The 24093-nt window shown below is 42.6% G+C and overlaps 1 protein-coding gene across 21 annotated transcripts in view; it reads right to left on the bottom strand.

Annotated features, from left to right (window-relative positions):
* foxp1b (forkhead box P1b) overlaps nucleotides 1-24093 on the bottom strand; it is a 158335-nt gene that overhangs the window by 4961 nt on the left and 129281 nt on the right. For 19 of the 21 annotated variants that reach the window (XM_082532091.1, XM_082532089.1, XM_082532099.1 and 16 more), the window contains 10 exons: nucleotides 19303-19495; nucleotides 14189-14296; nucleotides 9787-9874; nucleotides 8421-8504; nucleotides 4227-4431; nucleotides 3983-4059; nucleotides 3258-3359; nucleotides 1987-2108; nucleotides 1027-1096; nucleotides 661-827 (listed from right to left, as the gene is read on the bottom strand). In XM_082532091.1, the coding sequence (XP_082388217.1) occupies nucleotides 661-827; nucleotides 1027-1096; nucleotides 1987-2108; nucleotides 3258-3359; nucleotides 3983-4059; nucleotides 4227-4431; nucleotides 8421-8504; nucleotides 9787-9874; nucleotides 14189-14296; nucleotides 19303-19495 (1216 nt within the window). Of the gene's footprint in view, nucleotides 1-660; nucleotides 828-1026; nucleotides 1097-1487; nucleotides 1614-1986; nucleotides 2109-3257; nucleotides 3360-3982; nucleotides 4060-4226; nucleotides 4432-8420; nucleotides 8505-9786; nucleotides 9875-14188; nucleotides 14297-19302; nucleotides 19496-24093 lie in introns of all 21 variants that reach the window. The other 2 variants (XM_082532093.1, XM_082532090.1) reach the window with 2 other exon arrangements.

A 24093-nucleotide genomic window follows, 5' to 3' on the forward strand; every position in this document is an offset into this window, starting at 1 on the left:
CAAACAACTTAGCAGACACTCCCATACAACAAGTGAACGGGGAGCTGCGGTTTCCAGGCCGACCACAACTTTCCTACATGAGAATCTTGGATGATGTCCTCCAGACTAATTATGCTTTTTGTGTTGTTTTTCTTTCAGAGGCGTTTCTAGATGTGTTGCGGCTCATGTTGCACTGTCGGAGCCAGCAGCTGTGTCACGCTGCGTGCTGGCATTTTGTAAATATTTTAACAAAGTGAAAGGGCCGATGATGGCGGGGCTCAGACAGACAGCAGGACGCATAAAGGAGAGTTCATAAACTCGCTGTTAAAATAACAGAGGGGCTCCGGTCTTCTCTTCCCGGCCGCTCTGGTGATGGAAGCTTTGAAAAGGTGGAGTTTCCTTTTCGGCAGGGAGGCCTGCCACAGCACTGGCCGTGACCCCACACGCCACCCCAATATCCCCCTCTCCACTTTATTTATTGTACCTCTGGCAATCCCTTCTGTTTGATCTATTGCCATGCATTAGGTCACTTTAGAGCCTTTTGGGTGGGCACTGGCACTACTTTTTGTCTATTTGAAGAGTTTTGGTCTCAGTGGAATAAGCAGCTCAAAAAAATTTTCCTCTCTCTTCACTTTTCTTACACAGACTGCGGTGAAGATAGAAAGCGCGTGTGCCACTCACATAGCTGGCAGGGGCGAGCGTCCCGGGCTGCTGTCACTGCCGTTGCTGTTTCCATGGTCCATTGCTCCATTCATCTCCTCACGGATGGCGTTGGCCAGGGAATTGAGGGTGGGACTTCCAATGGAAGCAGTAGTGTATAGAGGTATGTTGTTTTCTGCCATTGAAGCCTGAAAACAAAGCCCGAAGCATTAAATGTGAAACGGAAGCCAGTTGTCAGCACTTTCTCAGTTTCCCATCACTCTTTTATGCGAGTACATCATCCTAAAGACAAAGACTACGTGCATGTGACACAGTGAAACGCTTATTCCTTCCTGCCTTTCAAAGTTCTGAGCGAGGCAGCTTGAGATGAAGTCACTTCTTTTTTACCTGGAAGGCAGCAGAGAGGGTCGGACCATAGCCCAAGCTGGTCTGAATGTTCTTCACTAAGGCTGGACTTCTGCAAACAGAAAAATTCAATTACAACCACAGACTCGTGTCTCAGCTAGCATGCATTCCTCAGATACAGTATCTTATTTCATAAAAAGAAATCAATGCACTTTGTATAAGAACTTAACAAATTTACTGCTGTAGTAATGTGGATATTAAGGCTACAGTTCTAAGACGTTCAATCACTTGACAATACCACACAACTATCTCTAACACTTTGCATGTCATGGGAAGGAAGAACAGATTGATGGAGGCAGATCTTGTGGAAGCATGATGGATGACGAGCTTAACACAAAAAGCATGATGGCAACACTGAGGGGAGGTGGGGGGAGGGGGAGGGATGGAGGCATGCAAGTGGGGCGGGGACCACTGGAGTTTGCAGGGCAGGCGGAAGTGCTTACTGTACGAGCAGCTCGTCAAAGTTCTCATCAACGGCGTATTTCCGAGGGCGGCCTCGCTGTATGTGGCGACCGCGCTTAAACTCCTCATCATCAACAGTCCAAAAGGACCCAAACTCATCCTCTACTCTCACAAAGCACTTATGCAGGGAGAGGTTGGTGCGAATGGCACCCTGGGAAAGCAAACCAGCGGGAGGAGGGAGGCGACAGCCAGATGCAGATGCAGTGATCGACAGGAAAGACAGCGGACGGACAGACACACAGACACAGGGAGGAGGGGAGAGGGTGAGGATCAAAATGAAAATAAGCCATTGTGGGTTATGAGGCATCACCAAAAGGCTTCTAAAAGCATGAAGGGGAGGCACGCCAAAGCAAGCAGGGACTTTGGATGGTATGGCACACAGACAATGGAGATGGAGCAGCAGCAGCAGCAGCAGCAGACTCTTCCCATCAGTCAGCGCTGAGACAGACGCTAGGCAGGGCTCAACAGGGCCAAACCTACCCACTGATCTTTTGAGGCCGTCTCTTTTGGAACTCTATTTCGTCCACTGTCCACACAGCCCCTTTTACGTTTTCTACCCGCACAAAACACTTGTGAAGACTAAGATTATGCCGGACTGCATTCTGCAGTTGATGTAAAAACAAAGAGAGAAAAAAAGGGTTTCTATCAGTACAGTAAACATGGCTGCATGGGAAGAAAAAATTCATTTCATAGTAGAAATATTGTGACAGGCTCTGGATGAAACTTGAATGAAACCAATAAATAAAGCAGAGGGTTACGGGCAGTAAATGGTCTGAAGTTTCAAATGACTTAAACAGCACATAAATATTTACTCATTTCCATGGCGATACTCTTAAGACATCCCCTTTTTTCCCTTATCTTTTTAAAGCTGCCTCTTCTGATCAATCAGAACAAATTACACCAACAAAATATAGAAACTGAACATTTTAATCACTACTTTGTTACTGATGAGAAAATGTTAGGCTCATTCTGCGTCGGCATTTCCCATTACAAAGTGAGAAAGAAAAAAAAGGGCTTTTCGAACATAAATCGAGGGTTCAGTCCAAATTATTCAGAAAGTCGACCTTTTTACAGGAGCTATGCTGAGTGCATGTGTATGTTCTAAATGTGTGTGCGGAGAGGAATCCAGTGTTTATAACACCAATGTGCCCATGGAAAGGCTGTCAGTATGTGTGGAAGGTGATGGGGGACGGGAGTGCAGCAGCATGGTGGTGTGTGTGTGAGCTGCTCTGTGGCTCAGAAAAGGCTTTCATTGCTTCATCACTGCCTTTCTCATTCAAATCTCACGTTCTCTGTCTCCAGTCATTACTGTTCTGTTGTTTTGTGTGTGTCTGTGTGAACGTGTGCTTGCGGCCTGGTGGAAAACAGAGTGTTCCCTTCTGAAGTGAGTGTGAGGGGCTCAGCCAGGAGTCATTGGCAGAGCACTGCTATGTTAAACTAATGCCACCCACCATCAGAATATCCACACACATTACAGGGTGACTGTTTTGAAATTTTTTTTTAAAATTTTTTTACACAAATGCATATATTCCTCCCCTGGCCTGCTCTGTCTGGTTCACATGTTTGTTTAAAGGGTGGTTCATTTGAATCGAATAAGTAGGCTATTGTTATGTATTTGGATTAAGTTTTGTTTTTACATTTTATTATGCACGACTATCATTTAAGTCCACCTAACATCTACACAATGACTCTTTATTCTCCCGTGTTGGTTTAAAGACATTAGGAGGAATTAAAGAAAGAAAAAAAATTACCTTCCACGTTGCTGCGTTGCGCCTAAAATATGCAAACATTCGTGTGAACCAGTTGTAGATTTCGTTTAGTGTTAGCTGCTTTTCTGGAGATTCGAGGATTGCCTGGATGACAGAAACAAACATTTTCAGCTTTGCTCCCTTCACAATACATTTAATAATTCACAAAAGGCATGCAGGTTTGTGTGCGTTCTCCTGAAGAAACCCCCATAAAAAAACCAAACGAGAACCCGTCTATGTAAAGTGTTCCTAGAAGTGTAATGCACTTTTTATTCGAAACGGCAGATTTGAATATATTTTCTTTTGCGGGTGTAAATGAAGGGCAAGTGAAAACATTTCTCAGGCAGATTACAGGGCAGCAATTATGGACCGCTCAGATTAATTCCTGAGATCCCAGATTACTGCAGTCGAGCGATAATTGACTGGCCATCTTAAAACAGGTTCATCCCCACTGTTGTGTGAAATGAATTTGGTAATAATTACAGCCACTGAAATGCTTAATCAAACATTTTTGTCATGTGCGGCTGTGTTTTGAATCCTGAATGCATTCTTGCAGTCGTTTCGAGATGATTTATCTATTCTTCTGTCTAAATTGTGTTCACATGTAGCAAAACATGAACATTTTTTTCTTAACTGCTGAGTGTGTAGACAAAAGTTTCAGCCGGACGGAGGAGTTGAAAGTTTTTATTCACTAAATCACAAAGAAGAAATCAGTGAGAGTTCCTTACCTGTCTTATTAGTGAGGCATACGTGAATGGTGGTCTTACGTCTGTATTCATGTAAAACTCTTTGTTCTGACTGATATCTGTACACAGAGAGCAAACACAAGTGCAATTGTCAACATTCGTGTCCTATCAGCCGTCGATAACACAAGTTACAGCCTAACGTAACAAAACAAACACGTCAGTTATTTAGCAGAACAGATGACAGCTTCATGTATATATAGCACTATGTGTGAGCATTCTGCAGTACCTGGAGAGATGGGCATGTTGTACTTTTCTGAATATCGCCGTCGCATAGGGCCCATGCTGTGGAGGTTTGTGGCTGTGATGACAGAATGGGTCTGGGAGAGGGGTGTAAGCGGTGCTGTTGGTGTGGTGGGGGTCTGGGGAAGGCTCAGAGGAGGAGAGGCCTCTGGGGCCGACTTGGACAACGTGACGTTGGACACTAGGTTGAGCTAGAAGAACAGACAGACAGACAGAGCTCAGTTAGTCTCCTAATTACCCCCGTGTCTTAGCCGCCTCATTGACTATGCATACCTCCTCTTTAATTGTAATTGGGCCCTGAGATGATCCATGAACGGTTGCTAAATGTTTGGAAAACAACCCTGGAGCCCCGCTCCTGCACCGCCCCCACTCTTCAAACCTCTCCTCCCTCCCTCTCTTGCTGCCATGTCAGGCCTTCTCCCAGCTCTCTGTTTCATCGCCTTTGTTGGAGCTTTTGTCCCATTTGGACAAACACCCCCCTCCACTTCATCTACCCGCTGAGGGTCTCCAGCATGGTAACCCATGAGTTTTGAGTTGTGGAGGGAAGAAGGGCAGCCTGTACAGCTCTGAAAAATGACAGTGTGATTCTCACCTACTGCTGAGCAGCCCCGCTAATAAGGCAGCCAGAGGAAGAAGCCAATCTGGGCTAATTATAAGCTGAAATTGTATTGTGAAGACTCTAATTAGGAGCTGCTTATGGAGGTGATCTGATGATTAACTACTGTATCTGACTGACCTCCATTATGAGGGCCATGATGGCCAATGGTAAAGACGGACACATGGTATTTCACACATAGCCTTCTGTAGAGAATACTTGGTTTCATCACTGAGGTCTGTGTCTGTGGATGGGATGTGTGGGTTAGGGCGAAGGAGGTATTTAAGTAATAATGGCTACAAGGTAAACTAATTACAGCGAGTGCTCCAAAGGTATAGCATGGCTTCCAGCAGCTGTGGCAGCTCCGAACCAACTGCCAAACCTCCATACAGCAGTCAAGTGGAAAATTCTAGCCTGACCCCCTGCTCCAGCTATTAATTGGCAGGAAAACTAATGACACATATACATATTCCTGCAAAATTGTTCTAATTGCTAATTTGCCGAAGGAGGCCACTTTCCAAATTAAACATGACTTCAGACTGTGAGAAGAAGAAAAATGAAGAGAGAAAATGGAGAAAGAGAGCTAAAGAGCTGGAGAAAGGACAGTGGGGCTGGAAATATCTCATCTGTGACATCACATGTTGATTACGAGGGATCAAATGTGTGATTTCTGCTCGTAATGTTGACAAGGTGATGATGGTTTCTAACATCTGACTCTATGCAAACGCGTAAATTCTGTTCAGCTGCCCAATTACCAATCACATTTTTAACTCTCTATCCCCAGAACTCGGCACTGTTCCTTTGATTTCATTTTAAATTACAACTTGTTTTACACACACACACACACACACACACACACCCCTCTCATTATTAAGTTGCAAACTGCTCCAAACAAAACCAGTGACATTTGTGTAGTGCAAATCTCCTATTTTAACAGACTTGTGCCCACATCCTCACAATGTGTATTTATGTTTGCAAGGCTGAACTCTGCCTTTTTGGCAGAGTCTGCCCAAATAATTTGGATTTCTGGATGGATGCATGAATGTGGACTACATCCTCACCAACAGAAGCTGAAGACGTGTTATTCTAAATCATGAACAAAATAAATTACACTTGGGTTTGCGTGTTTCTGACACAATGCTATCAATAGAACGGGGCTGCGGTGTTGACTTCTCTTCCTGTGGATTAGCAGGCTTTGTTTCATGTTTCATCCATATTCCCTGGCCATAAACACAGAGAGGCTTCAACAATAGGCCAGACAGGCTGGTAATAGCCTTGCCTTTGTTTGCCTCACCATTTGGGCTCACTCCAGTGCCTAGACAAAATGAGACTTCAGACTGAAATTAATTAAATGGTAATTGGTGATCTAATTATACTGGCTTTGACTCGGCAAGCTGCTAAAGAAAATAAACAAAAAGTCCCTCCTTAATTATGTATGGCGTAAAAGGTCAGATTTCTGACAAGAATGCTTAGTGACACCGTGTGCAGACACCCACCCACACATGCAGAGGCAAATACAAACACACACACAGGCAGACACACGCATTGCTAATGTGGCACATTTTGTTTTGATCTTACCCCCACCCTCGTCCACCTCACAAGAATAAAATGAATCCCATTCATTTGTCGCTGCGAATGCACAGCATCAGTTTGTTTGTCTTTAATTATAACTAAATGTAAACCAGCGAGTTCATCTGAGCTACTTTGCTGTGACAGTAGGCTACTTACACATGCCATTTTTATATTCAACAGTCCAGAGCAGCAGAAAAGCAAAACTAGCAATTACTGGAAGCAGATACCGTTGTTTCTTCAGAGAAGCTCTGCTTCCACTCAGCTCTAAGAATGCTTTCATTCTGCGTCTTCTCTGTGGATGCATCTGATGCTGCAATCTACACTTAAAACCTCGGTGGAACCTTTGGCCCTGACCTGTGTAAGTCCGCCACTTGCCCAGCTAAAGTCACGTATATTTATCCAAGCTTTTCACAGCAGCTCACAGCGGGCGAAGTGGCATTGGAGCTGGGAGTCTATTTATTTGAATAAAAACCCAGCTCGCCCCCTCGAGAGTGTTAACGCTGAGCTCTGACACAGCCATTCTGCTGGGCACCGGGGAGAGAGGAGAGGTAGCAAACTCGAGATGCTATCTGCAGACCCTACCACTTTTCATATACAAATGTCCCCATGTCAGAGGCCTCGTTTTCCACTCTAATCTACACAATCAGAGCGCGTGACACAGGCGCAGCTTTACAGACAGCTTATTGTCATTCAACATCTCTGCGCGCTTTATGTTGACGGGCTGCGCTTTGTAGAGCGCACACGCTGCCTCTGGATGTCAATAGCTACCTCGCTGACTGTAAATAAATGATCCAAGCTGTGAGGCTGCCGAGGGACGGCACTCCTGCATGTATATTGTGCATCTGTGTGCTCGTGTGTGCATGATTTCACACTCACGCCCTGCAGTAAAATGATCTTTGCTCATTGGGCTCTCTGAATTAACTGTCATACAGACTGAAATATGTTGCTGAGCCCCCCTCTTAAGCATGACAAAATAGAGACACTTAAATGCCATATGTTAAGCCTTTGCCCCTATAGGATAGGGATTAAGCACAAGGCTTTACGGCATAAAACACATTGAGAGTGATACAGAAGGTAAAATGTTGGGAATGTGCCAAGGAGATAAAAATAATGGTCTGCAATTGCATTTACTCACATTTTCATTTTTCCCCCTTACAAATTTTTTAATAAATGGAATGAAATCATTTCTGTTGTATCTTTTTCATAGAAATATAAATATTTTAAAATTAGCTTTAAGTCAAATAAAATGAAACAGGGTCAAATGTGGAAGTAACTTTCAAGGTCTTTTAAAATAAAATTAAAGTTGAATCTAAAGCTTCCTGATAAATAAGAGATGCTAGTGATTTGATTCTTTTTGATCTCATGGACAGATTAGAGATTAGTAATTAGTATCATTATTTTAAGGCTAATTTATGTGAATACAGTCAGGGAAGAATTAGTTAGGAGGTTAAAATAAAAGTTGCTACTAACACATTTACTTTGAGGTGACATCAGCTAGCTTCCAGTTTATTGAAAATCAATAAATTATTATTATCTTTATATTTGTTCATGCTATCTTATTCTTGTTTTTTCTTCAAACACACATTGGTGTGACTCTATGATTCTCATAACATTTATATCCTCTGTCAAAAAAACACTAATTTTGCTGTTAAAGCACTAAGAATACATGCCACATCACATTCAGTTGATTAAATATAATATGTATTATTTTTTTCTATTTTTCTCTGCTTTCTCATCTTCTCTCTGTACCCAAGCAGCCACTTGTTCTTTGAAGCTGAGAAAAGGGGCCATTACAGAGTGTGCATCCAGTTCATCACAGACACCAAATTGAATCCTGGATGTCAGCAGATGTGCTCCAAACTATATTTACTGCCTGCCTCAAGAGAACAGCTGTTTTTATTTAGCAGATAAATAAGATGGAGGAAAGGATTAATGAATACATGTGTGCCAATTAAGACAAACAAAAGGATAGCGGGGGACAAGAGAGATATGTATGACGGGGTTGCTGCTCACCGGCTGTGGGGTGGCTTTGGGCTCCGTGGACTTGACATGAAGGTGCGTCATCATAGCCTGCAGACGCTCTTTGTCTTTTGCTAGCTGTAATGAGAAGAAAGGAGAGCGGTGAAGTTTTAATGAACATACACAATAAAAATCTATATTTGCCCATGTTTTAATTATATACATCCCTGTATAGTGAAGGCATCTTTTAGAGCGTGAACACCCTTATTCTTCTTCAGACCATTATTTAATTATTTATTTTTTTGTTTTTTGTTTTTGGAAGCTGTCAACAAGCCTGCACATCATACAGTCTAACTACACTCTCCAAGTCAAGGTTAAAATCCACTGCGAATCATCGCCAATAACAAGCTCAGGGCCTTTCTACCTGTCTGAAACTCTGCACTGTCTTAGCTGCCAGCCTAAATTATGGTGACAGGCTGCATGCAGAGGAAGTCTGTGTCTGATAAACCTTCACTCCATCTCTGGATAATACACCAGCTGAGCGGAAATAACAGGACATTGGCATGGTGCAACTAACATCGCACTGTTGGTTGTTGAAGTTAGCCTTTTGCAATTTAAAATAAACAACAACTGTTTGTCGTTAGTCATTTTGGTGGTATTATATTTGACTAATACGTGACCCAAAGCTGCAAACAGCATGAATATCTTTGTATTTGCTACAGCAGAAAAACTTGTACAAAACATAGTTATTTTTTTCCTGAAACACTAATAAATATCTTTATTATACATTAGTTCAGTGGTCACCATTTAGTCAAACACTGTTACACACACACACACACACACACACACACACACACACACACACACACACACACTCCAAGCCCCCTCAATACAATGACTGTAAACTGCGTCTTTTTCCCTGAGCACAGTCTTAATGCGCATGCATATTTTTTAAAGAACATTAAAGCCCGTTCATGAGCGACGCGGTATTAAAGATACTGATTACTGTATCAACAGTTTTCTGCACTGAGCTTCAATAACCTTTCTGTTCCACTCAACACTGAGCGCCTATCCACATTATGCTATGTTTTATTGTTGGTGCCAAACAGTTAAAAGTCATAAATAACTTTAAAACCCAGTAAAATTCAAAATGTAATTATCTTCTCTACTTAGCCCGGGGCCCTCCATATATCTTTTCCTGGCTGTCATGCATACATAACACATTTTTAATGACTGGTTAGTAGCAAATGTACAAAATTATTTAATCTGCTGCACCACTACCACCACCACCCCCATCCCTCTATGAGTGACCCCATGGCTGATATCAGTCAGACAGGGAGGCGTTTGGACAGACACTGAGGAAGTGTCAGCAGAAGAAGACACATAAATATTTGGTTCAAAACATTCAGTGGGACAATACCTGCAGCTCCAGCTGTTGTACGACCTGCATTTGCACCCGACACTGGGCTGTGCTCCTGTCATCCAGGGCGTGCTCATTGTTAAGATGTCTGCAAAACAGAAAGAACAAAAAATGAAAACACAGACACCAGAAAGAAGGTAAAGTCAGATTCACAGTCCTGCAGTGCGTGGTTTAATACTGCAATCTGATCACTGGGCAAAGCACAATGTATATAGACCATGTGATAACATTAAAAAAAATTACTCATAAAACTAACTGCGTACTGTAATGATTCCACCTGCAGAACAAAAAGAAATAGTTCTTTTAACATAGAAGAATGACTCTCAATATTTCATGACGGTCATGTCTCCTCTAACTACAGCTTACAGATAAGAGGGATGATTGAAGAATTTCAGGTTGGATTCCTTTGCTAAATTATGCACCAGTGCCCTAATGCCATTTCTTCTCACTGCAGCTTTCCCTTGCCTGGATGATTTTGTCCTTTTTGGTGTTTTGACTGTTAATTATACCATTAAAATTAAGAGAATTCAAAAAAAGAAAGAAGAAGAAAAAAACAGAGCCAGACCAAATGCAGAGGACAGGACAAGGAGATGGGATCTGTCACAAAGTTGAATTATGGATATAATTATGCGTGATTATTTTATACAGGGGAAGATGTTCTCTTTTCCTGTACGTTTATAACTAATCTAAATAAGTAGCTCGCCGGGTAGCAGACAGGGTTTTTTCCGTGATTTATATAAAATGGTGGAGATAAGGTTCATGAGTGAAGGAAATATGATTGGAGGAATTTTATCAGCTGCCGCATGAATTACTGTTTGAAAATGCTTATGCAGGGGCATTTCATTAATCATTTAATCATAATCCAAGCAGGATGTTTGAACTGATTTCACAAATACCCTTTCATTTCACTACTTCATTATGCTCGCTAATGGATCCAATATATTATATATATCATAAATTATATCACATTTTCAGTGACCATGTAGGTCACTGTCACCAGGCGTGTCTGCGTGTGCACAAAGTGGCGCCGGCAGATGGGAGAAAGGTGCGCCTGCCTTTTCATATGCACTTTTTCTGTCATTTACTGCAAATCAAAAATAGCCAGAATCAACCTGTGACGGCACAGCACGGTACGACAGCCCGGTAAATTGCAGTGATGCCCCTGCTTCGTGTATAGACAACACATTTGTGCATAAAACAGCACATTTACACTCACAAAACAGACATGTAAAAGGAAGGTAAAATTGATAGGGCCCTGCTTCTGTTCTGCCGTGGTGTTTTCAACCTTGAGGTGAATGATTTATATCTTCCCAGGCAACCCAGGCTCCTTCCACCACACTCACATCTTCCTATTGTGTTCTGATGATTTATTTTTGAAGAATGACTCCAATATATACATTTAGCACTTGAAGTTAATTATTGTGGCAAAAAAAAGAAAAAAAGAAAAAGAAATTAAAAAGCCATATTTTTAAAAAAGGGTGGGCAATAACACCCTTTTTCACAATTCAGGCCTCTCTGGGCTTTCCATTTGTTTGAGTCAAATAAATGCCAATTTAATTAAGTACGTCAGAAAATGAAACTGGTAAACATTTCAGGACATCTTACTAAATTTCAAAGGAGAAAATAATAGGTAAAGACGTTTCAACTCCAATTTAACTGGCACAGGCTGAATTTTCAATGAAGACTGGCCTACGTGAGCAGCTTTGGAATTTCTGTGTTCATAGGAGACATGTGCCCTGCTTCTTTTCATCCTTTGTTACATTCCACTTTATTTCTTCTAATGACATGGAGAGTCACAGTGCATAATTAATAGGAAATGAAATATTCAAATGGCCCTAATGCAGCCTTGAGAGGAGTGTCTGGACACGGGAGCAGGGGATACGGGGGAATTGACATCGAGAGAGACTATGAACGTTGGCATGTGTCACTTTCTGGACTTCAAATGAAGCCGCTTTTAAAAAGCTCTCTGGCAGGATGACAGAGACTAATGTAAATTGCCACAATAAAACAAGTTAAATGGATATTCCCACAGTCGGTTTTATATATCAGTTAGTTTCCCTGATTTTATTTTTTATTTATTTATTTTTCGGTTACAGTTTCTAATTATATAGACTGGAGCCGCAGCTGAGGAAGGTTTATCTTCTCCACCGCTGGGTGGAATTTAATTTACAAGCACACATCTGTACAGTAACAATTACATTTAAAAAGCTTAGATTTTTTGATTTTTAAAAAAATAATAGCTTTACTACTTTTTATTTAGAGAAGGTATTTTACTCTATATTATATGTTTCATATGTTTGCAGAGCCCCCGCGACCCTGAAAAGGAGAAGCGGAAGCGAATGGATGGATGGATGTTTGCAGAGCTGCAAGGCCACATAACTTATAAAGCAGTCACTACATCGTGGCGACGTGCAGGAGATTTTGAGGTCTGAGCAGACAGACAGTGCAGCACTAGAGGGCACTGGAGTGTTTCGCTGGCTCTGACCTCTGACTGGACACTGAAAAGAAGGGTCCTGACCCTTGTAAAAACATCAGGCTCTGCTTAAACCCCAACCCCACCCTTCTGCGTGCTGATCTCGAAAACAGGAACAGGGATTTGGGTGTTTTGTATTTATCGAGATAGTGCGTGTAGGTATGTAATGTTTTCTTTAAAAGATAAAATAAATACACAGAGTTTAAAACAACATTTCAGTCCCGTGTTAGTTGTTACTGTTGGCATGTGGAGCTGAAATCTGGTGGACGTTAGAGTCCTCCTCACCTTTCTTTCTCTCTGGTGCACAGTACACTGTGTTCTGCTGACTGCACACTCGCAGACAGACACACATCTCTCCTCACATATATTTTCAACCTACAGAGATGACTCCTTCTTCTCTAATGCCCGAAGTATTCTTTGTTTTTATTTTTGATTCCTCTCGGAGGCCTGCAGTATCAGTTGCTGGGTTTCATGTGGAAGTGCTTAAGGGTTTGAGAGTTAACACCTTGGTGAGCTGCTCACACTCTTGCCTGCTGTTAAACAAAGGCAGCTTTGTGGAGACTCTCCCCAAATGTTTTTTTAACGTGTTCCAAGCAGTTTGAGCAGGCAACTAAAGTAAACAAGATGTTGCCATGATAAAAACACTTGTAAAAACATAGCTGAGTGCACTTAGAGACTTTTTAAGGCAGAGCTCTACCGGGCGCACTGAATTTAATTCTCCTCTGTTCTATAAACAAAGGGTGAGGCAATGTCAGAATACAATAAATAGTGATGGATTTAAGCGGGCACTCCCAAAGCTGAAATATGCAAGTGCATGTGTGAAAGTGTGTGAAAGTGTGTGTGTAATACTTGGTTTAATAATTGCCTGTCCCAGGATGTTTTTCTAAATTGAACTAAAACTACATAACTGCCTCTTTTTAGACACACAGAAACTGTAACATACAATGTGGCGCGATGAGCCTTTCAAACGCACGCTAGCTCAAAGCGGATTCACGTAAACAATCAAAAGAGGATTCAAAATGTTGACAAAGAGAGTCAAAACTTTCAGCAGACCTGCGAGGCGGTCCTACGCAGCACCTTTCTCTCCTGCATCTCTCGGGAAAGTGTGTGTTCGCTGAGTGCTTGTTTTAGGATAATGGAATTGTGTCATATCTTGTTTAAAGTGCGACTAATCCGGGGTGACAGTGAGCCATTGATCTGCTGCCACAACGCAGATGTTTTCATCCCCTCTGTAACCATGGCACTGTTATGTGTTGGATTACCTAGAGCGCACTGCACACAGCGTTGATTAGTAAACCAGGGGTCTGACTCAAATCGGGCATCGGGGAGCAAAACAATTCCCGTGTCAGGCTGGACAGAGTCAAACCTGTCATAGAGCGCACATTAGAAAAATGCTAAACACTTAGCTGGGGCTCTTTAATTACTCTACACATGGTTAAATTTAACACGGAGGTGAGACTTGGGCTTTGTTGAACTAAACAACAATGTAAACCAAAAAGCCACAGAAGTAAAACAGGAGGCAGGAGAGAAAACAAACAGACTCCTAGGAGAAGGACAGAAAAAGCTGAGCAAGGCAGTCTAAGACATATACACCAATTCTCCTGTCCGGTGACAAGGGCAAACATGCAGAGCGCCCAAAGTGTGAGCTGCCACAGATAAACATCCTCCCGTTGTTTGTTTGGGAAAAATGGCCCCTGTCACCATGGGAACTGCGCTTATCACAGGAATTAGAGGCTCATGCCGTTCCCAGAAGGAGACCCCACGGTACCCTTGTCAAGAGAGGCCCAACCCAGACTCGAGAATAACAACCAGCTGCACCTGCAGTGCTTTTGAGTCGCTGGGGGTCAGGAAAAGAAAAGTGTAATCGACCCAACAAGAGGACAAACAAACTGTGATAGAAAAGCACCTCCGACTATGACTTTTACTTACTTGAGGAATGACTGGAAATCATCAAACACTGCCTCGCAACCGGGCCACTTGCAAACGCCATGGCCGTACAGAGGGTGACTGTGGGGGGAAGGCTCTTCTAGCGTGGATCTGGGAAAGAGATTCAGAGAAAACGTTTTTAGTAAAGACAGTCCTGCAGTCACGTAACTTAACGACAGGCCAAAGAACCCGTTTTCTCCATTTCAGACGAAGTCCGGTTACTGCTTTCTTGTTTGTACTGTATCTTGTTTCCGCATGAAAACGTTGACTTCTACTTAATCTGTGACCCTTGGGCTTTGTGGAATCACTGTACCTGTGTGATCTGGCTTGCTCTGCTCTTAAAGGAAGGGACTCTTGTTGTGAAATCACAATCAAATCAGTGTGTATTTATTCAGTTTCACAGAGCCATGCTGTGGTTCACTTTGATCTAGACTGCTAGGGGGCTCCCTGAGTTGCTGTTTTTCCTGTGCCGCCTGCTGCATCATGTCATAGAGCCCACCTGGAGGAGCCTGTACCATGATATTAAAACCCCTACTTTCACACCATGCACGTATTGTAAACAACCCCGCCTGGTATCAATTTATCTACTGACCAATCTGTGTCACCAGGGGCTGACAAGCACGCATCTATGGGGAGCGTATGGCATGGTACAATCAGTCTAAATAGCAGGAACATACCTGAAAAACAAACTCTGAAACATCTTCCATATGGTGAGAGGCACGGAAGCACAGCTAACCACAGTCAGCGCTAAGAGAAAGCGGTCTGTATGGAGGCAGTGTCTGCTAAGAGAGCAAGACAGGCAGCCATATGGACACAGGCACTATACAAGACACACAACTTTCAGCTACAAGAGCCTGGGGGACTGGCCTATATCGCTACCACCTGTGCTTCTGGCGGCTCATGAGCACAATGCTGCTGCTTCTCCTCCTCTAGTGTGAGCCTCGCTCTCTAAGACAACAAGATGGATCAGGAGAGTCACTGCACTAGACTGTTGTGCTGTCACACGGGAGTAACTCCATTCACGTACACAATTTCCATCAGAGATAATAATGTCTAACTCTTCAACTTTACAGGGTTCTTTTAGGGACAGGAATGGAAAAATAAATGCACTGACATTAATAATGTTTTGCATTTCTTGGCAATGATCGATCAGCGCTGATTTCAAAATGTACATAAAACGAACGAGTGAAAAGAAATCAATTTTGCAGGATTAAAAAAAATCTGATGTTCGGATTAAAATCTCATTTGTATCAATGTTAGTAAAACTGTACCTCGAGTAGGAAATTTTAAAGGTCGTCGCAGGTTTCCTTGTGTTATAATTACTTGCTTAAGAGTTCACATTGTTCATAACATGTGATAATTGCATTGCAATTAGGGAGCAGTCAAGCATTCATGAATGTGGTTAGCAGCTTTTTTTTCCTCCTCCCTCTTTCAAAAGTCTGAATTTTTTTATTCAATTATGAATTATGCATTCACATTAAGACCTATGTTTTGATACAGCTAATAAATAGATGACGGAAGACCTATTATAATGAGTTTTTAACAAGGAAATGTGCGGACTGGTGAAGGTAACACTGGCTTTTAATTTAAAGGGATCCTTTTTTAATTCTTTGCAGGAGGCTTGTTGGTTAATTCTGTATTAACAAGATATTGAAATAGGAGTGCACTGGGAATCAGTGAGCACAAAGCGCTATGAGGGGCTGGCGGCAGAAGAGCCCTTTTAAACGGTGGATGGCTAAACACTAGTAAATGACAGAATTTACACCAAATGAGCTACATTAGTGTAATAGGAGAAGAGTGCAGTATTCATGGGGTTTTCTCCCATTTGAGAACATGTTCAGAGGAGGGGGGGGAAATGCAGCTTCCCATGTTGCGTTAAATTTGACTCGCACCCACGACAGGTTTGTCAGGATGTTATTATTGTCAGCCAGCCGGGGGGGGGAAGAACACTCTAATGATCTCTTAAGAGCGATGAGGAAAACCATGTCATCAGCTTCTTTAGAGGAGAAGGAACATTAAAGTGCCTACAGACCCGGCCAGACAGTGCGTTAACCTTCCAGGTGTTGCACTCTGTTTATGTGTAGACAGACAGGCACAAGTGCACACAAAGGTGGTTTTGACAGCTGCTAGCCAGTTGTTTTCCAGCTCACTTATTTTGATGAGATGCTTTGGGCCATAAACAAGTGGAGATCCACGGTTGAGATTCTGTCCTGGTGGACTCAATACCTCAGCAAACGTGGGAAGATTGATATCCACCATGCTAGATGGCAGCGTCTGAAGCCAATCACTACATCCATCCTCGGCACTAGCGCCGACTTTAGCCTATCGCCTTGTGTCCATCCCCGATTCACACCCGCTACCCTCCTCCCCTCTTTTCACTTTCCAGGATCCTTTCCTTCTGTCTTCTCGGTGCCACTGCATGCTTTAACCTAAATGATTTAATTATCAGTTTCTTCTGATGTAAGACAAATGAAAGGCAAGAGAGAGATGGGAGTGCTGTGCCAAATCTGATTATTTATCTCCTTAACAGATTGCTGTGTTACAGTCCCAGAGCTGTGGTTACTGATGGTTGTTGGGAAGTAAAGTGGGCCAAGTGCTTTGTGAGGATGCTCCCAACCCCCTCCCACTTTATAAAGCTGATGCAGCAATGTGTTGGGAATTTGTGTCAGATACAGATCATGCACATTTGATTTGAATAAGCAAATCATTGAATAAAGATGACCTGACTCACAGGGGTATATCTCTATCTGTGCATAACAGTTCGTGGGCTGGGAAACAACACGGGCTGACAGATTGAGTGACTCAGGATCTGGTCATATCAGGGATGTTATTCAGACAAACAAAAATCCCAGCCTGCCTTGCCAGAGTGTTCTTTCAAACAACTAAAAGCAGGAACACGTGCCTCATCTTCGGTGTGTCAAGCCAGCAGTGATTGAATTTCTCCTCCTTCCTTAAGACGGAAGTGCAAAGCCGGTGAGTGATTCCTGTGGATGCACTTAAGGTTTTAGTTGCAGGCGTCGTTGTGCCTAGGCAGATTTTATATGACACATGAAACTAACTACATGGTACTTAGGGCCTGCTGTAAACCAATCTGAAGCCAGTCGGGAAAACAGGCCCATCAGCAGAGAGGCTTGTTTCTGTTGCATGACAAAAGGACTTGCAAAACCGCATCAATTAAAAGTTCATTAAGTTCAGCACTGGGAGGATGAGTGGATGCTCTCTATTTACGCCCGGGCCGGCCCAGCCCATTATCTTCAACCTGATTATTCAAATCCCTGGATTATAACACAGACGTTTTCTCAGAGCCTTGCTTAGAATAATCATACTTAATAATATTTCATTTTTCTTCCCATGGAGTCTGATTAGAATTGAGGCTGCATCATCAAAAGAGAGGCATAACGCTCTTGATAGTTGTGCGATTTAAAATTAACACAAGAAAGGATTATTGGTTGTGTGAATCTAAATTAGCATCATTCAGCATTTAATAAGGAATGTTTTGTGTTCGCTTGCTATCAGTCATCTTTTTTAGTAATTGTGCAGTTAAAACTCTGGGTAGGTAATCCACTTTCTCCAACAGATGGGGTGGATGAAAATCACCTGCCTGGTTTTCTGACAGATCTAAGATACGGTGAGAATATTCAGACCGAGGCTGCCTTCTTCACTTAAGCTTGTGTTAAACTGCTGCTGACAACTTCTTTAATCTCTGACAGTCAGCGCGAGGCAGAGGAGCTGCCAGCTCTTGCGTTATGTCTTCCCCGATGTTTCATGGAGCCCTCAGCTGAAGCTGGTTCTTGCCTTTTTCTGCCATCGACGCTCACCTTGTTTGCTCCACTTGCGACAATACGCGGTGGAGTGAGCAACGAGTCGATAGCCTCCCCTGTGATTTGTCTTTAACTACACAGAAACCAGACACTCAGCCAGACGCTGGATGGAGCACTGGAAGCCTGTGAATACTGTCAACTGCAGGAACAATTTATGCCCGCTTTTTTTCCCCTGCACCGCGGCAGGAGATAACTTTGAAAGACACTAAAGAGGATGAGTCTGTGCAGGTAGTATGCCATTAATCTATATAGAACCAAAAGCTCTACTTGAAAAGACATAACTGTTCTCTATCAGCACATCATGATATACTCCCTTGGTGTCACTCAGATCCTCTCTGTAACCCATCCTCCACATCCCTCCCCATAAGCAGCCCCTCTTCACCTCTGAAGACCTGCTTAGTTTACTGTGCTAAACATGTTTTCATCTGCATTGCTTTCGTAATGACGCGTAGGTTTTGATCACTGAAACACAAGTCAGATGTTAGGCAGTGAGCTCATGGTGCCTGGAGGCTCCTCACTAGCAGTTCAAAGATCAGGCTTTGGTGCAAGAAAACAAGCAAATGTGTAAGATGCCAAATTAATTCCTTCCTTAAAGACACATACACACAGCTAAGAGAGCACATGCCTTTCAGGGATGATTTATGGTGGTTTGGAAAATATCACCCAGTGTTTGCTTCTCCTAACATATAACAGCTTGTTGTTTTTGTTTTGTTTATTTATTCTGTAACACAGTAAATAAACAAAACAAACAGACATTTATGATTCTTTAAGTTCCCCATTCACAAAGGAATGTTTTTACTTCCTGGTGATCAAAATGTTCTCAAGGAAGTGCAGCGGAAAATCATAATTCAGCTATTCTCCCTATACAACTTAGTAAAAACAATAAAAAAAACACGGTGATCCCCCCCTGATAATTTTACCGAGATCTAATTTCAACTATACGCACATTTCTCCCTGATGTTTCTATGTAATCCCCAGGTGTACTCAGTGGCACAGAAAGGTAACTGTGCTGGTCTTCAGGAATACTTACAAACTATAAATTAAAACAGTAATCTGTTCAAGTCTAGAGGGATTTCTCCATCAACTCAATCCATGTGGAAAAAAAGGGTAATTTAAAGTGGCATATAAAGCAAAACGAGTTTTTCTTTAAAGCGAGATGATGTTTCCCGAGGTCACAGTTTTATAAAAACCTCTTCCCTGTAGCAGTATCGTGAGATCACACAAGCACTGCAAGTCACATGCAAATAAAAGAAAACAACAACAACGACCCGACAACACCCTGCAGATGAGACTTACCCTTCTCTCTTGTGACTCATGTACTGGCCGTTGGTGGAGGCATGCTGGTTGAGGAGTGGGTTCTTTGGCGGTGCCGGGGAGGACAGGTCGAGGCCCCGGTGGCCGTTGTTACTGCTGCTGTTGTTGTGCTCCTCCTTTACGTGAGCGTTTGTCACCTCTTTCCACAGTTGTTGCAGCTCTGTCGGAATCATGCCTGAGACAAACAAATTGGATAATTAAATCAATTAACAGCTAATCCAACTCTCTTCTTCATCACTTAATTAAATCAAAGCGTCTGTAAACAAAGCCGAGTATTAATTAGAAAATATTCCACTACAGGGTAATGCACTGAGAGCTCCCTCGCTCCTCTCTTCTCTCCCTCCCATTTTCTGTGATCTGAAGCGTGTTTGTATACACAAATCCCTGGCATTCACGCAAATTTCATGCCCAGAGTAAATAATTAACATCCAGACAAGGCATGAAATCTGAATAATCACCATCATTTTCTCCCAACAACAGAGATGTGCAGAACACACACAACAAAAAGTTTACAATAGCGACGCTAGAAAACATCCCACCCCTGTTTCCTTGAGAAACAGGACCCTGGGGTAATATTCTCAAAAGCACATTAATGTGCAAAATACTTAAAGCTCTGCACCGCCTCCAATTGACACAGAAGACTTAAACCTCATTTAACAAGTCAAGCACACTGCAGCTCACACAGCCCTTTGAAAAAAAAGGGGAAAAAAATCCCTTGAAGACAGAAGACATTTTTCTGCGTGCTGAAAACACATCTGCAGAGCGTGTGTGTTTTTTCAGCAAATGAGTGACAGCGATCCCGACACTCAGGGCCAGACTCGGGATGAAGAAGGATAATGCAGTGCTTGTGAACCCTACTTTCCGTGTCTCACAGCAGAGAGTCTTTGTTGGCACACAATACGTATGTGTCCATCTATGGTGTGTCTGAGAAGTCTGCTTTCACTTGACACAAATGAGGACAAAGCTGATATGTAAAATAAGATTAAACCTCATGGGCGAAAATCTGTGGCTACGAGTGTTTTCAGTCAAAACACGGTGCGTGCGGGCAAGCCCGATTTTAATAGCGCTGGAAAATCTAATATCAAAATATATGTGCATTTGTAATGGGGATTCAAGTCTGTGCTTAAATAAGCCACATGTTTTAAGCATGGCGGAAGAAGCCCCTTGGATATGTGGTGAGTTTAACCACAGAGCAAATGGGCAAGACCACTCGTTTAACATTACAATTAATTAAATCCATTCTCAAAATGAGCACTGGCAAATGAAAGATGATTTGCACATGCTTATCTACTCGGGTTTATATTCTCCGGATCCCCCCCCCCACTCCTCCCTGTTTCTCATCACCAGCTCTATAGATACCAGAAGTGCTCCTTTCAAGCACCAGATTGTAATACATTGTGTGCAAAATGCTTAGTCTTAATTTATTCCTGTTGTGGAAAATAACTGTGAGGTGAAGATCTCAATACGATCAGCAAAAATATTTTTAATTTGATAAGCTACTAAAGATTTTAATTATGCTGGTAATGGAGAACATTGGCCTAATGAGGCGGAGGACTCCAGAGAGATGCAGGGGCTAAGAACTGTGAAATGAGTCTGATAGGATTGCTGTAAATTCACACTAGATCGTTTGCATATCAAAGAGCAGGAAATGATTGCAGGACAAATCAATAACCTTTCCACGTTCCAAGGAGCGTCTTCCCTCATTCGGATATTTCAGCACACTCGCTCTATTCTGTCTGCCTGTATTCTCCCTTATTCTCCTCATTGCCTTGATGTGCCCTAATCGAAGTGCGCATTCATGACAGGCTAAACATGCTTTATTTCGCGCTCCATGTTATAGCATGCTAATCCGGCGCTTGTTGATTTCCAGTTTCATTATCAAAGGCTGCATTGTTGTTTTGGACTTTGGAGCAAAAGTTTGTTTTTCCTTCTTTTTTTTTCCTGTGATAGCTGGTTTAGAAGAGGAAGGTCACTGGTGATGTGAGTGTCCTGCGCTCTGACAGAGGGAACAATCATTTTCCCCCCACTTGGTGCCCGGTGACAGTGGGCGATGTATTTTTAGCCGATGTGCTTGACAGGGCAGCCCACACTGGCTCAATTACCCAGCAGTCCTGGTGACCCCAACACCACTGTTTACTCAGATGAAACCACAGCACATAGACCGGTCTGATGAGAGAGGTAACGGAGTGGGACCAACCTGTCTCTTTCTGGATCTAGTCTGCAGTTTTATTGCTCTCCGTTCGCCACTTCCCTCTCCTACCCCAACCTCTTCAAACTCTGCAACAGCTATGGCTCATGATTCCACATAAATGCCAATAAAATATCATTACACAAAAGTCTCCGTGGGTATTATATTTTGTGTTGGGACAAAAATGCATCGAGTTTCTCTCCATCTGATTACTGTGGGACACATAATGACATTGATCTGTAAGTCCTTCTTTCTTTGGTACCCAGTTTGTCCATCTTTTAAACGCCAGATTGGTTTATCTTTCCTGTTTCCATTTTTCAACACAAGTCTTCCACTCATTACGAGCGGGAAATACGGACAAGCACTTTAAAAAATGTATGTTGTTGGGACAGTTGATTGATCACCGGCCTCCCAACTCAATTTTACCTCCGCAGGTAGCTCTGGCACCAAGACAGGCCTAGCTCTTCAACCTTTTCCTGTCCTTGTCCTCCTGCACCCAGGTGACCATGTTCAAGCAAGCAGAAAGTTGATTTAAGGTTCATAATGACATCAGTTGCAGGCCATCATCCCCCAAATAAAAAATGGCCCCTAGTGCTCCGAGCTCTTTAAACCGTGCTGCTACTTCTCACACAGTGCCGGTGCCATGGGGGGACAGTGACATCGCTATTAGTTTATTGTTCCGTCAGACTGGGACCTTTACTGCACCCCTGTTTATGTTGCCGTAATCACCGGCCTGCTGATATGCACCCCTTTGGCCTGAAATATGTCCTGTCCTAATGCTGCTGGAACTATTACCAGTAGCCCACTGCTGGATGTATCAATCACTGACAGGTCGGCTGCATTACCCGCCGCTGTCCCTGATGTGCTGCTGTTCTGTGAGCACTTCATGGCTCGCCACATTCTTTGCTTTCATATTACCGACAAATTTGTCTTGTCACTGTCCCACTGGCCTCTCTTAGACAGCTTAAATGATGTTGTGCAGCTAGAGGAACTCGCTCTCTCGCAGAGCAACCTCACAGGGTGAAGGTCCATTTTATTCGGGATGTACACAAACACCGGCCACCTTTGTGACACACACACACAGCCACATGTGCAAAAAACATGCAAACACCTTAGCAACGCGAGCCTGAGCAACCACTGACTCACTTATCAGGTCAAGAGGACAGGCTTTTTGTGAGGCAGGTGGGGGTGTTGGTTGGATCAAATTTATATTTATGAGAGTTATATCCTCCCCAAACACATTTTTGTAATTTATAACAGATAGCGCCTGGCCGCTTCCAAGACTTTGGACATTAATGTCAAAAGAATTTACGACAAGAGAAACAAATTACGCTCAAGATAATGTGAGAAATTGTTTTTCACTCAAAAGTGCTATCTACAAGTTTATACTTAATTAGTGCTATCAATTTTTTGAAAAGCTAATTCAGATGCATTCCTTCAGTCCAGAACAATGACTGTAATCTGTCTCAGCCAACAATGTACTGTACCAGACAGAAGAGTGATATATGACTGAGGTTTAAACTGCACTGCAGTACCCAAAAGGACACTTTCTTTAATTATTCTGTTTCAGTGGCCTATTATTTGCTAACCTTTAGCGTTTTCATTCTCTCTGTACATGAAAAATGGAGACAGAGGACCGTCTGCTATAATAATGGGATTTTAAAATAATTATATCGATATCTTCATGTTTAAATGAAAGAAATAAAAATCATCAGTTAGAAAGTCACCGCAATTTACTGCCCCCAAGTTTGAATCCATAATCACTGGGACCCAAACAGAGAAGATCAACTCACTGCTTCCGATGCAGTGCTAGCTGAATATTGCAGATTAGATCTGAGTACCATAGGCCTGGCCCGCTGATGCGTGAAAGAGTTTAGTGATGTGGAAAACAGAAAGGTCATCAATAACTTCAAACAGTCAAGCAGAAAATGTGTAGAATAAGAAGACAAACTGGGGGCCTGGAGCACTAGCCTAAGTGTTGTAACAGCTGTCGCAGACACAGAGTTAACCACGAGGGCAAACTAACCAGGTTTGACTGGTTGCAACAAAAGTGAAACAGACCGCTAATTGTATGTGGGAAGATTCAGTTCCTTATTTCGATGTTTATGCGAACAATAGCCTAGTTAAATTTTCCCTTTAACTACGAGTGTAACTTATTTTAATCTGCCGTTCGGCATGAAAATATATTTGCACGGAGTTAAAAGTCAGATTTTCTCTTAGAACATAAATTCTGTCATTTTATATGGCGTCTGTGACACAGTGACACGCGACTGAAATCACTATTTCAGTACCACGTAGCCCCAACAAAGCATAAGCGAAAACTGAAAAGGTAGCATATGAAGGAGATAAACTTAGTGCCCCCGCTCTCTGATAAGATGAGATGCCTCAGAGGTATGTGATGATGACACAAAATAAACAGGATGTTCTAAGCCTGTTGTGAAATCTATCAAAAGTTCAGTGCCTAGCCATATCACTCACACAATGCTTTACTCAAGGGGTGTGTGAGTGTTTGCCAGACATCTGACACAGAGCAATTCAGCAAAGCGCAACACAGAACACAGCAGTGCTCCACGCCTGTGCCCACG

Source organism: Aulonocara stuartgranti (assembly GCF_965226115.1).
Source record: "Aulonocara stuartgranti genome assembly, chromosome: 5".
NCBI classification, from domain to species: Eukaryota; Metazoa; Chordata; class Actinopteri; order Cichliformes; family Cichlidae; genus Aulonocara; species Aulonocara stuartgranti.